This window comes from Stegodyphus dumicola, chromosome 3 (genome assembly GCF_044657685.1).
Source record: "Stegodyphus dumicola isolate Sdum_Otavi_A_Nest chromosome 3, ASM4465768v1".
Lineage (NCBI taxonomy): Eukaryota > Metazoa > Arthropoda > Arachnida > Araneae > Eresidae > Stegodyphus > Stegodyphus dumicola.
The window spans coordinates 31,312,213-31,325,445 of record NC_140770.1 but is presented as its reverse complement, the minus strand read 5'-3'; the positions used below and the strand labels follow the sequence as shown (position 1 = coordinate 31,325,445).

Below are 13,233 nucleotides of genomic sequence, written 5' to 3'. Positions count from 1 at the left end.
ACAATATAAGTTCATTAATTTTCTACTCATTTATTATTTCTACTTCATTCAATTTTTTAATGCTTAAGCTTCCTTCTTAATTTTTCAGCAAAAATTTATTAGTTCATTTTAAAATATGAAATATAGAAGTAAAAATATCCCTTTTTGCTTCTTGCGCTCACAAATCAATATGTGAATATGCACTTACACCTTTTAAAACTTGAAAACACATGTGTGCGATGTTATCATCATGCGATGGTTTGTAGGTACATTACTTTGTATCACGATATTTTCGACGACGATTTGTTTAAACTGCGAAGTTTTTTGACCGCTTATTTTCGACCGTACCACGATGTTTTAGAACTGCGATGTTTTTTCTCTTTGCTTTATTTTCTCCCACGATATTTTGTACTATTGTAGGTACATTACTTTGTATCACAATATTTTCGACGATGATTTGTTGTTTAAACTGCGACGTTTTTAATCGCTTATTTTCCACCGTACCACGATGTTTTAGAACTGCGATGTTTTCTCTTTGCTTTATTTTCTTCCACGATATTTTGTACTACGACGCTTTCGCCTTGTGTTTTCTCCTCCGCAACGTTTTCGTCCGCGATGTTTGCGTCCCATTTTCTGAGACGGCGTATATGTTAAGCAAGCTAGCAGGAGAGAGAGGCAGAGAAGAAATGCGTACGTTATACTTTGAAAGCTACAGCAAGAGCAATAGTTTTGGTCTGACTTCATTCTCAATGCTTAATTTAATTTTCAATTCCCATTTTAATATTATTGTTGGCTGAAGTGTCATCATTAAGCGTTATTGAAGAATCAAAAAATGAAAAATAATTAATTTTGAAAGACCACAATTTAGAGAGTTTCATTATGAGCATGTTACTAGTTTTAGGACAGAAGAGGAAAATAATCAAATTAAAAAGAAAAGGAGCTAGCGTTTTAGAATTTAGTTTTACATATTTTTTATTTTAAATGTACTGCAGGCCATTAAAACTTCCACTTAATGAAGGCGGATGCAACGAACCTCAGATTTGCATGCTGGGATATTCTAATGACTAACATTTCAACGCATTCGCGCAAAGCATGTATAACTAACGCTTTCTAGATTGTGAATAAATAAGAAGACTGCACAGCAGCTTTCTAATCTGAAAATCACATTTGAATGTTGTTTGCTTGTGTAAAAGTTGTGTTTTTCCCAGCATTACAAGTTCTATACAGGATGGAGGCATGTCGGTACTGCGGTTTATCATTCCGGCGACATTGCTGCTCATGTTGGTCGGGATCGCATGACTGCCAGACGAATCCTGAATCAGTTCGTCCAGGAGGGTCTTACTGTATGTCATGCAGGATCTCAATAAACGCCCCGGGAGACCATTCAAGACATGATATATGTTCACCTCTCGCCCCCGCGGGATCGTACAGCCATGAGCCTTAAGTCAGAAACTTTGCTCATGTGCAGGACAACAAGTGCCCGCAAAGATAGTGCGATTACGTCTGCAGCATCATGGATTGTCAATATGGAGACTATCGTTGCAACTTCCCTTGACGCTGCAGAAGAGACAAGCCCGCTTACAGGGATGCTGCGATGAATGATGATACTGAACTTAGAACTGGCAACCCATCGACTTTTCAGACGAATCCCTGTTCTGCGCAATGCATCCGTGCGCGGAGGCACTGAGGAGAACGAACGTTGTCAGCTTGGATTCTTTATCATCATACGATCATTGCGTACATATTTCGGTCACCTCTTGTTTGCATATGCCGTAATGTGACTATCAGAGTTTCATGCGCTATATTTGAGGGCAGCCTAAGGCTATCTTCCAACAAGGTAATGCGTGACCGCATGTTACCCGTACTGTCCTGACCTTCCTCAATACAAAGGGTGTTCGACTGCTGCGCTGGTGAGATCTCTCACACATTAAGATTAATCGTGAATCTATCGTAAACAATGCATGATCTGAGCAGGAACTTTCTGCCGTAGGGATAATGTTGGAAATGTTCTACGCTTTAACTATAGCAAGCAACCCTTCCTCTCTGGTTTAGACAGACAATTGCTCCAGTTCGCTACAACACGTTCTTGACCATTTATTTCTTGGGATAAAAGAGTACCGACATTCTCATTACTCGCATCAGTGTCAAGAATAAATGGTTTGACGTCCTTGGAGCAGCTCTTAATGCTTCCTTAAATGCATCGTCACATTCTTTTATTCACAAGAACTTTTGCTTGTTCTCTGTCAGCTTATGAATGGGATTTGGTGATAGAAAAAAAGTCCTTCACACATCTCCTAGGTGCAAAGCATCAGGAAACGTCTCAGCTGTCGAATATTTTCGGTTTCCAATCTTTAGTGCTGTCAATCTTGTCCAACATACGACACTTCCTATATGAATACTTTAAATTTGCGGGACTTTAGATTGGCTGCTTTCAGTTTCTGAATCAGCTAAGATTTCCTAAATATTCTTTAAAACTCTTCCCGATGATAAAGATGTTATCCAGGTATATAAGACAGGTTTCGCAGGAAAGACCTCTCAATATGGTCTAAATGAGGCGTTCCAATGTTGGCGGCGCATTTACATACTTCATAGCATACCTTGTACTGCCAAAGTCCTTGTCGGGTAGTAAATGCCGTCTTTTCGTGGTCATCAGGTCTTATTGTGTCTCTAACAGCCAATACCCACTCTTTAAATCAAGCGTTGAAAACCCCTTGCTTCCAGAAAGTATGTCCAAAATATCGTGAATTCTAGGAAGAGGGTAGCTGTCTTTCTTCGTAATCTCGTTCAACCGGCGACAGTCAACGTAAAATCTGGTTTAACTGTCTTTCATTCTGACCAGGACTATGGGAGAGGCTTAATGACTTGCTGAAGGCTCGATAATATCGCTTTCTTGCATGTCCTTTAGAGGTTTCCCTACCTCTTCATGTTTAACAATCGATAGACGTTTTGGATGTTGCCTGATTAGTGGATGATCCCTGCCATTTAGTCTTTGCTGCGTCAAACTTGTTCGACCTATTTCAGAAGATGAGCGGGAGAAAGCACCTTGAAATTCTTGAATGACGCGTTCGGCAGCGCACCTCTCTTCATCGCTTAGTTATGTTATCTGCACGAGTGCCGAGGCTACTAGTACTCCTCGAGGGGTATTACAGTTTTGTAGATATACCATTATACCGTCCCGGAAATTTCCATTTCCAGATACGGATCCAGGAGGTAATAATTCTGTTCTTGCTGGTACTGTGATATCGTCTTGAGTTATGATTTGGTGGGCAAAATTAACTCTATCATCATTATTTTCGAAAAGGGTTATGTTCTCAGAGGAAGAGTGCAGTTCGTTAATTTCAGTACAAGGAAAAATTGTATTTCCTTAGAAAGCCCAATCCAAGTCTGCAATGATCTGTAATGTCTGCCACATATGCCGTGTTATGGTAAGGCGGCTTATCCAAATGTGATGTTAACATTTGACTTTCCGTCGATGTAGATCTTCTTTCCGCACACAGTCTGAAGCGTAATGCAGGGCAACGTTCAGATGAGTTTACCTTCCAGTAGTTGAGCCAGATATTTTCGAGTTATGGTAACATTGTCCCCTGTATTGATGGTCATATCATAAGAAACTCCATTGAAATGTCCCATGACGAAAAGTTTATTGCTCCCACCACTCATTGCTGAAATCTGAAGCACTTTAAAATAGGGCTTTTCATTATCTTCAAACTCCGCGAGATGGCCACTAATTTGTTTCTTGCATTCTTGTTGGGGAGCGGTTTTATATTCCTCGCCCTGGGGTGTTCTGCAGTTCCTTCGCATGTGGCCTTCGGGACCGCAGTTCCAGCACTTTAAGGTTGGTTTCTTGTCACTCCACTTCCGTGTCAAGGGCATTGGCTTGTCTAGTTAAATCGTCTAGACGAGCGGTCCTTTGATCCACGGCAATTAATCTTTGGCATCCCCGGGCTAAACTACACTTACTTGAATAGGTCTAATTGGTTGGCTGTCTCTTCGAATCGCTTTCTGGACTGCCTCGAATTTCATGGCGTACACTAGAGTAGCTTTTTAAATCCTTACCTTCCGCAATTCGAGGAGCTTTCTGTATTTCAGGATTACGGATGCCATCGATGAAGTACTGCAGGGACAGGATTTCCCTTGTTTCTGTCGGACATTCCGAAAAGGCAAGATACGTCAGCCTTTCACCATCCGTGTCAAGTTCCTGGAGTGTTTCCATAACCTTCGGTCGACGTGATTTTAGTTGAAGCCTGTAATCTTTCTAACACTTCTCGCCATAGCAGAGCTCTAACGCGCCGGATAGAGCTTCGAAGTCTAGCCTCTGGTTTTCGAGAAAAGTTTGGAGGATATCCGCTGCTTTTGTTCTCAAGAGAAGCGGCGAGATGATAGGCCTTAGCTTGGAAATCCCAACCGTTCGCCTCCATCACTATAGAAAATTGTGTCTCATACACTTGCCAGCATTTCGTCCCATCACATGTGGATAGTTTCAGAGAAGGACAAGCAGGCACGGGTAAAAATTTAAAACCAGCAGAATGGCTCCCTGCGGTAGGTATTAACTTCTTTGGCGAGAGCAAAAACCATGTCTTCAATTTGTGGCTCCACGGAACTTTGTCTTCAACCGAGTCTATTCTGTCTTCCATAGCCTCTAATTTGTTTTCTATTATGCAGGAAATTTCTCTTTTCATTTCCTTTTCACTTGCTTCGATGTTTCTTAAACAGCTTTATCTCTTTTTTTAACTGATTCTCGAACAGATTCCATCTTTTCTTGAACAACTTCCATAACCTCTTTAATGGATTCTTGACCGGCTTTCACCTTTTCTTGGAATGCAGCAAAGGAAGTCACGACCCGTCTTAATTGCTCATCCACCGCTCTTGTCACCGGAATTCAACCCCACTCCTAATATCAAAAAGTGTTCTGTGCGTATGGGTTCGTAACAGGTTGAATGCACACAGCTCCGATGATAGGTTGATAAAATTTACTTATCAAAAGAAACACTTCAGAGACCTGGAACTTTCCACAAAAATAGTCGTGCAACTGTTCACAATATCACAGAGTGCAATCAGTAGTTACACTTTAAAATACTATGACCGTTAAACACAAAGCAATGCAAAGCGCAGCTAAAGAGTGAAGCTAACCGGGAGATAGCACTCAGAACTCACGCTGAAAACAGCTAACAAGAACAACGGATAACATACATAATTTTCAGCCGGCCGCCGAGATTATTCCTAGTGCATTCTGCTTCTCCAAATTCTGAAAGGCAATATGCGGGTCGAATTACCGTTACAGCTAATATAATGATCAATTACAATACTTATTACGGTGATATTGGGATTGCACCAAAAGGTCGCCAAATGGTCGCAAAGTTTGGCTACATATGGCGTTTGGAGACAAAAATTTGTCACCAAAACTGTTGACAGCTTGGCAACATCTCGCCAAATTTTTGAGATACTCATATATACAATGTTAAACAGACTTGCCCCTGTATTCTTACTTTTCCGGCATAGCTTGACTCTTTCGATATTTCATGCTACTTTGCACAGTTAAATACAACAATTTAAAACATAATGCACCAAAATCATCCATATATGTACACAATTCATAACATAATTCTTCTAAAAAAGAATGGATGAAAACTTTCCTATTTAATAACGGAATAATGATGCAAATACGATCTATTGCGATTTCCTTGACAATAATTTCTTTTTTGTAGATCAATGAATATAGTATATAGTGCGAACAAAGCACAAATTTAAAGCAACGGGGCTGTTTACGTTATGGATAAAATGTCCTGTCGACAGCATTTTTAGAGTTATTTGGGGAAATCAAAAAAGTTATACGCGGATCGTTGGGAGGGCATTAGTTGACTTTTCCATTCAAAGATAATTTGCATATAAAAATAGCTCATGAAAAGGAAAATGTATTAAGAAAACTTAGCGAGTTATTTTCTTGCCACAAGTGCGTGAAATATGAAGTAGTAATATAGAAAACTTTGAATTGAGTTTCATGGGCATAGGATATAAAATTATGTCTACCTCTTCACCAGCATATTATATTACTCTCTGTTTCCCAAGTCTGCTGAATTACTAATGATTGTTATTTGAACTTTTATTAAAATAAACGATACTCAAACCTTACTGTTTCTGCCTCTCTCTTTTTTCACGGTTTTAGAAGCTGAAAAAATGTAATTAAATTCACTTGTTCTCTGAAATAAGAATTCATACCTATACCTTGGTTGTAGATATTCATGGCGCGTAATATAAAAGATTATAATGCACCAAACGTACTGTGTTGATGTAGATTATTTTGGTGTACTTACTCGTAAAGGATACTTTCAGTCAGGGAGAATTAGCTCTAGCATTAATTTTCAAAAGTCTGATTTTCGGTAGCAGAGTGGCAGCGTATCTTTTCACAGAAGAAAGATTCTGGTAATTTCTTAAATCCTTGTAGAAACTCAGATGCAGTACAGAGATTGAGTTAGAAATATGGCTACACATTTGAAATAAATGTAATGTGTAACAATAAATTATTGAGAGGAATGAAGTATGGTATATTAAAACTTGAAATTTCAATTAAGAGTCGCACATTTATATCCAGGCTTAAGTCACTAGGGAAAACTGCACTGAATGTACAGCTAGCTGCATAACGGAAAATCGTGAAACCTTGAGAGTGGTAAAATGGAATTCTAATTGGACTATTTGTGCTGTTGGCTGTAGGAAAAGGAAGAAAACGACTGTTAACTAGAAAGCATCCCAAAAAAGAACTCCGTCTAGAAGAACTCGCAGTAGCATTAGTGTAGCAAACATCCATAATCAGTGGCTATGGAAGTGTTCGCTACGAATTCCTAGGGAAAAGAAATGAAAAGAATCTAGTTAATATTGTTCGTCAATCCGAAAACTCAACTTTCTTGTGGCACTATCTCATGGTCATTATGTTTTTATCGCATTGTACACAATTATCTCTATTGTGTCTCAGTTTCTATGTATCATAATGTAATAAGTAGCATTGGAGGATCCGTGTTTCAAATCCTGTTGAAGGTATCTTTGTTTTTCACATTCTTCGCATTCGCATAAATTAATCTACACTACAATGATGCCTGAACTAAAATGTGGTGCACGATAGTTTTTTATAATCGCCTGCATTTGGTCAACTGCTCAGTCGTCCTTTAACTCTTTTACATCGGCAGAGGCCCACAATCTGTTCCTCTCAACATCTGAAACGCCCATATATACGCATTTTTTGTTAGAATGGATTTTCCTCTTCCCGTGCCAAGTAGAATGCTACAGCATTAACAATAACCTACTTAAGTGAAGCGATTACATCTCTTTGGGGATCTCTGTGCAGCTTAATCCACTGCGTACAGTTCCAGACAGGATTGCAACTGCGAGCATCAATAGTTAAACGTTGACGTTAAACAAAGGAGAGGAAAAGTTCATTCAAATAAGAAAACTACTTTTAGTCTCTTCTAAAGAATAACTGGCATACCATTTAACAAACCCCGAAATTCGCGAGACATGCGCTAACCTTTACGGGGGGGAAAGCATAGAGCAGAAAAGAGACGCAAGCGTTCAGGCGACTCGCCGACTTCTGAATGCACGAACGTTTGGGGCACCTTCGCAGTGAATGAGTTAAATAGGGAAGAATATAATATCACATCACCTGTGCATGCTGCCATTGTGTAATTTGTAGAACGTCCAGCTAGCAATAGAAGCCCCATGATTCGAATCTCGGTGAAGGCATACGTAATTTATTACATTTCAGAACTTGTGTGATTGACGGTTCTTCTAGTCACGATGCGATCAAATGCACAGCCATATTTTTGATGTACTTAAGGGATTAGTGAGAAGTTGTATCAATGCAGAGAGTTTTTAATTCGTAGATCAGAGATAAGTAACCTATTTCTCCGAATGTTCCAGTATAATTAACCAATCACATCATGATATCGGTTAGAATCGTAGACTGCGCATGACTACTTGCTAAATTATACTACACTTTGATCTTATCCAAAAGGTCGAGAAGCGATCTTTTATAACCCTTTCATTCAAGTCTTTATTATACAGACATATAGATTTAAGTACAGTACTCCAATTATCCGAATCAATTGGGATTGGAGCCCATTCGGATAAATCTATTTTTTACGAAGAAAGGGTCTACCTGTACTTTAATTAATTACTGTATGTACTATATTTAAAAATAGGAGGAAAAAAACTATTTTTAAAGAAAAAGACGTTTTAATTAACTAAAATGAAAAGGCAGCACTTTTACGTCCAAAAATGCACTTAAGAGTCTAATTTTCAAAAGTTCAAATTCAATCTAATTTTCAAAAGTTCAATCTAATGTTCAAAAGTTCTCGACCAGCAAACATATGTACATAAACTTTTAGTTTAATTTTCAAAAGTTCAAATTCAATCTAATTTTCAAAATCCAATTGATCGACCAGCAAACATACGTACATAAACATAAAAAAAGGAAAGATCTCACCTTAAAATCACAGGGGAGAGCACCTCCATCAGTCCTTGCGGACAGATCTTGCTTGGGTTCCGTCGAGGAAATCAAGCTTCATAACTGCTCAGTATTTCTTGATTGTCATCATCATCACACAAACAGTGGTGGTGAAGAAGCGACCTCGAGTCTTCGCTTCCAGTTGGGTTATTCAACAGGTATCACTACGTAATACTTTCGTTATCCCAAATGGTCCTCGATATTTTGGCTATGTTTTGGTAGGTTGACCTTAGGAACAAATCTCATCCCAACGATTTCTCCTTGTTCAAATATCGGTGTACGACGCCTCTTCCTAACGTTTTTTCAATAATCAGTTAGTGAAGTCTCTTTTCCCATCCACTACGGTTTTCCAAAATAGTCTATTCTTTTTAAACACGTAATTCCTAATTATTTGTTTCTCTTCAGCAGTTCATTTTTCTTGCTTCTTCTTGAAAATTTCGATAATTCTTTTTCAGCTCTTGATCAGCGTGTTGTGTGATAATTTGTGTGAGATTCTTTTCTTCGTTTAGAGATTGGCAAACTTAAAAACTTTTAGCTATTCTCGTCATCCTGTCGTCAGCTTCTGACATAGGACATCTACTCAAAGCATCAACATAAGACAGTTTCAGGCCTATGTTTTATCTCAAAATCGCAATCTTGAATCAAACCACACCAACGAGCTATTTCCCTACCATTACAGACTTCCATTACTAAATGCGAATTTCCATGCTTGTTATGAAATAAAATGAATCCGTTATTTACATCTGGAGTTACAGAATACACAGTTTATCGTGTTATTTTTTATTTCTATTGGTTTCTCAGCATATGATTTAATGTGTTTACGCTCCATTTCGTTCATCAATTGCGCAAATAGAATTTTATTAGCATACCATATGTTAAATGAATCCCCTATTTTCCCATAAGCCAACATTGAATCGTTTAAAATATCCCTCGCAATAAATAATGTCATCCGGCTTCTGGCTGTACCTCATCATTTACGATATAATTAAATTCGCAGTTGTTTGGATTTCCGATTCGAAGTGAAACATGAACCCTTCCCAAGGTCGTTGTAAACGCGCGTTTGATATTACTCGATTCCAAACAATTTTTTTTTTTTTCCCCCGGTTGTATTGGCAATCGCAATTTCCAAAAAAACGAAGATCTTAAACTGACACTGCTTCCAGTATCTATTAAACATTCAATCGCTTCACTGTCATTAATTATTGCCTTCTAAGTTGAAACGTCAGATAATTCGCCATGATTCACCAGAAGACTACTTTGATCTATTGCCATTCTGCGTCACAAATCAAACTTTAATGTTTACGCTTAATGTCAAGCAGCGCTCTTTTAATTTACATGACCGAAACATATGATTCTTTGCAGACATTAAAAAAAAAAAAAAAAAAAAAAAGCTTCCGTTTCGTTTTAAACTTTCTAATTTCTGTTCGCGTTCCTTATCACAATTTTAGGAACTGTACTCCTTATTATTACAAAAAATGCAAATTTCCTGAAATGTGCTCAGTGCGGTTACGTGTTAGGAATCGGATCTTGCTTTTTCCCTTCAATCTTCTGGAATCTATTCCCCTTTTCCAAAAATTTATTAAACGACTGTTTATATTCTACGCTTTTAACTGATTCATTATTTTTCCCTGTTTGTCGAAACAAGAATATTTATTCTCGCGTTTTTATTTCTCTTCTAGGAAATTTTAATAATTCTGCAACATTCCAAGAATCGTCTTTTTCATGCTGTTTATAAAAATCTAACACAATAGAATCTGGAATAAGTTTGGTTAGTAGTGAGAACAAACTTTCCATATGAATTCAGTTCGACACCGACAGTCACATACTTAGATTTCTATCGTATGGTACAACTCCCTTAACCGTTTCGGCCCACCAGCGGCCAAGCGGTAAAGTCGCTGAACACTGGTAGTTCGGTCCGAGGTTCGAATCCCGCGAACGGGCTGGCTGCATGGGTGTTTTCGTGGTTTTCCCCATGTGTAACGTGTATACGAGCCAGTTTCCCTTAGAAAGTCCTCCACGAAGGCATCCCTTCCCTTAGGCAGATAGCCCTAGTGTGCTTTGCCATAATTAAATACACCACACACACCACCCTTAACCGTTTCAAATATGAAGCCTATTTTAGTGCATTTAAATTTAACAAATGGTTAATTACGAGATCTTAAAATAATTTGTTTTTTCCCATACCTTTCTTTAAGCAATTCAACTACTAAATCATATTTTCTGATATCAATAGTCCTTGAATACTAAGGCTTTAGTGTAGAATTGGGTGCCCCTTCGATTGGCGACATTTTTTTTTTTTTTTTTTTTTTTTAAATTTTGGCGATGAAACCTCACTTCTGGTTACCACGATAGTTTTAACTTTGTTTTAGCTTCCCGATTTTATTTAAATGAAAATAGATTGATGTGTACATGGACATATTTAAGCAGTGCGCAATGCCTAGTTTGTGCAATTCTAGGATGTTTTTTTAAGTAAAAACAGATCGATGTGTACATGGACACAGATCTTATGCAATTCTTCGACTTCTTATTTTGGTTTTGTGTAGCGGCCATCTTGAAATTGTGACTTCCTGGCGCCGATCTTGGCGTCAAGAAAGAATCGCCAATAAACAAGGGGCACCCAATTGTAAACTTTAGGCTGGTCCTTTCAAGAAAGCTTTAAGATAATTATATTTATCAACTTAAGATAAACATTCGCTACTGTGATCGCATTATCAAACTGTGACCAAAATTCCTGAAACTTCTCTAAGTTACCCACAAAAGGTTCTACATCAAATTTTGGCAAATTTATTCTCGGTTTCTCTGGTTCAATATTCGAAATAAGTGAAGAATTACTCTTCAACGACAAATATGCCTTATTTCAATTTGAATTCTGGAGATAATTCTTGACTTACGATTTCGCGTAGATGATACGTTCTCTATATTCCTGATTATTCTCGACTTCTGTTTCGAGATCAGAAACTTCAGGAATTAAATTCTCAATTTATAGATCTAACTTAAATATCTGCTCTGCTTTTTCTTGTAGGTTTATAAGGTATTTCTCCCACCTTCTTGGCGTGCCTTCGTGGTGTCGTGGTCTGCACGCTGGACGCGTGTTACAGAGGTCCGTGGTTCGATTCCTGGCGAAGGCGTTGCACATTTTTTATCATTCCTGTTTCCAAAATACCTAATGTCTCTACAAGTGGGGCCCGAACTAAGAGGGTGGTGGATGACGACCCTCCACACCCAGGATTTGGCGACTGGGTCCCATAGAAACCCCAGTCGCCCTTTTAAAGAGGGAGTATATAAGGTATTTCTCTCGCCTTCTTGGCGTGCCTTAGTGGTGCGGTGGTCTGCACCCTGGGCGCGTATTCCAGAGGCCCGTGGTTCGATTCCCGGCGAAGGCGTTGCATATTTTTCCTCTTTCCTGCTTCCAAAATACCTAATGTCTCTACAGGTTCATCTCACAATCTCTTAAAAATTTTGTATCTACAATATCCTGTTCCAATAATTCAGATATTCTGTTAAATACTTATGTTGTTAACCTTCTCAGAGTTTTACATTTCGTTTTTGCTTTATATAAAGCTTTCTTTGTATTCTCATCCATGATATAAACTAATAATATAATTCTATACTTCTAAATTCTATACTCTGTTAGAATTATTCTACAGTTCGCATGCAATCAAATTTTTTTAGAAACGAAACTTACCGGTTCTTCCACGCTCATAGTACGCCAGTCATTCGACGCGTGCTTGCATCAATCATCTCATTTTTGAAATGTAATCCGTGATCTCTGATATCGCAGGACGGCTAGGGGTAAGTTGGGCTTCAACTTTTCATTCATCAGGATGACTCTTGTATTTTATAAATTCTTTATTATTACACTAAATATATACATATATACATATTATTACGGAACATCAGTCACCTCGCTTACATTCCGTGCTTCCAATTCTCGATTACCATCGTGCGCCCTCTATCGGCGGCTTTTTCACAGTGCCATCTATCGGCTGATACCGTGACATCTATCGTGGCATTTTTGTCATCTTGCAAAATAGCAGAAGCTTTTAACTGTACTTAATTTAGCTTTTATGCGTAATTGTAGGTACAGTCATTTTATGCTCTGCATTTATATCTATAAATCTCACATTCTGAAGATTCTGAAATATAAAATATTAAATACCCTTTGCATTCCGCTCAAATATAATTTTGAATAGTTTACTGATACATTTTACGTTCACACATAACTTACAAAGTTCATACGTATTTTTAGTATCATTCTTCTTGAAAAGTTTAAAGGTAGTGGGTGCTGTAACTATACTCAAAAGAAAATAATTTGTTGTATGCCGTCCAAAGGGGTAAGTGATTAGCGACGTTGGCTGCTACACCGAAGAGGCCGGGTTCGAATTTCGGAGAAGGCATGGATGTTTGTAAATGTATAGTGTCTGTGTGGCATGGGGCACTTCACGAGAGGTTGGTGGTGGGGAAGTATGGGTGGGAGAACCTCGGACCCGTCCCCCCGGGGGTGCTCTCCATTAAAATTGGAGGCGGAACTAAGCAAATACGTACTGTCACCTGTATGGTGCTCAAGGCTTTTACCAACGACATGCGTGATCTTGCACTCCTTGCCACGATGAATCTCATAGGCTTGTTCTGATGTTACTGTCAGACAAGTGAGATAAGTCATAACAACATCTTCTGTGTAACAGTAAAATAAGATAAGAATTCAGTGGTCTGAAAATGGCGGCCAGCGGGCACCATGCGATTCCCGAAGCAATTTTATG

General features: G+C 38.5%; 1 protein-coding gene across 1 annotated transcript in view; it reads right to left on the bottom strand.

Moving 5' to 3' along the window:
- The window catches only part of LOC118183500 (uncharacterized), a 62,711-nt gene extending 50,349 nt beyond the window's left edge, over positions 1-12,362 (bottom strand). The window contains exon 1 of the mRNA XM_035353066.2: positions 12,159-12,362. Within this exon, the coding sequence (XP_035208957.1) occupies positions 12,159-12,176 (18 nt within the window). The 5' untranslated portion in view covers positions 12,177-12,362. The remainder of the gene's footprint in view (positions 1-12,158) is intronic.
- Between the last annotated feature and the right edge of the window lie 871 nt (positions 12,363-13,233).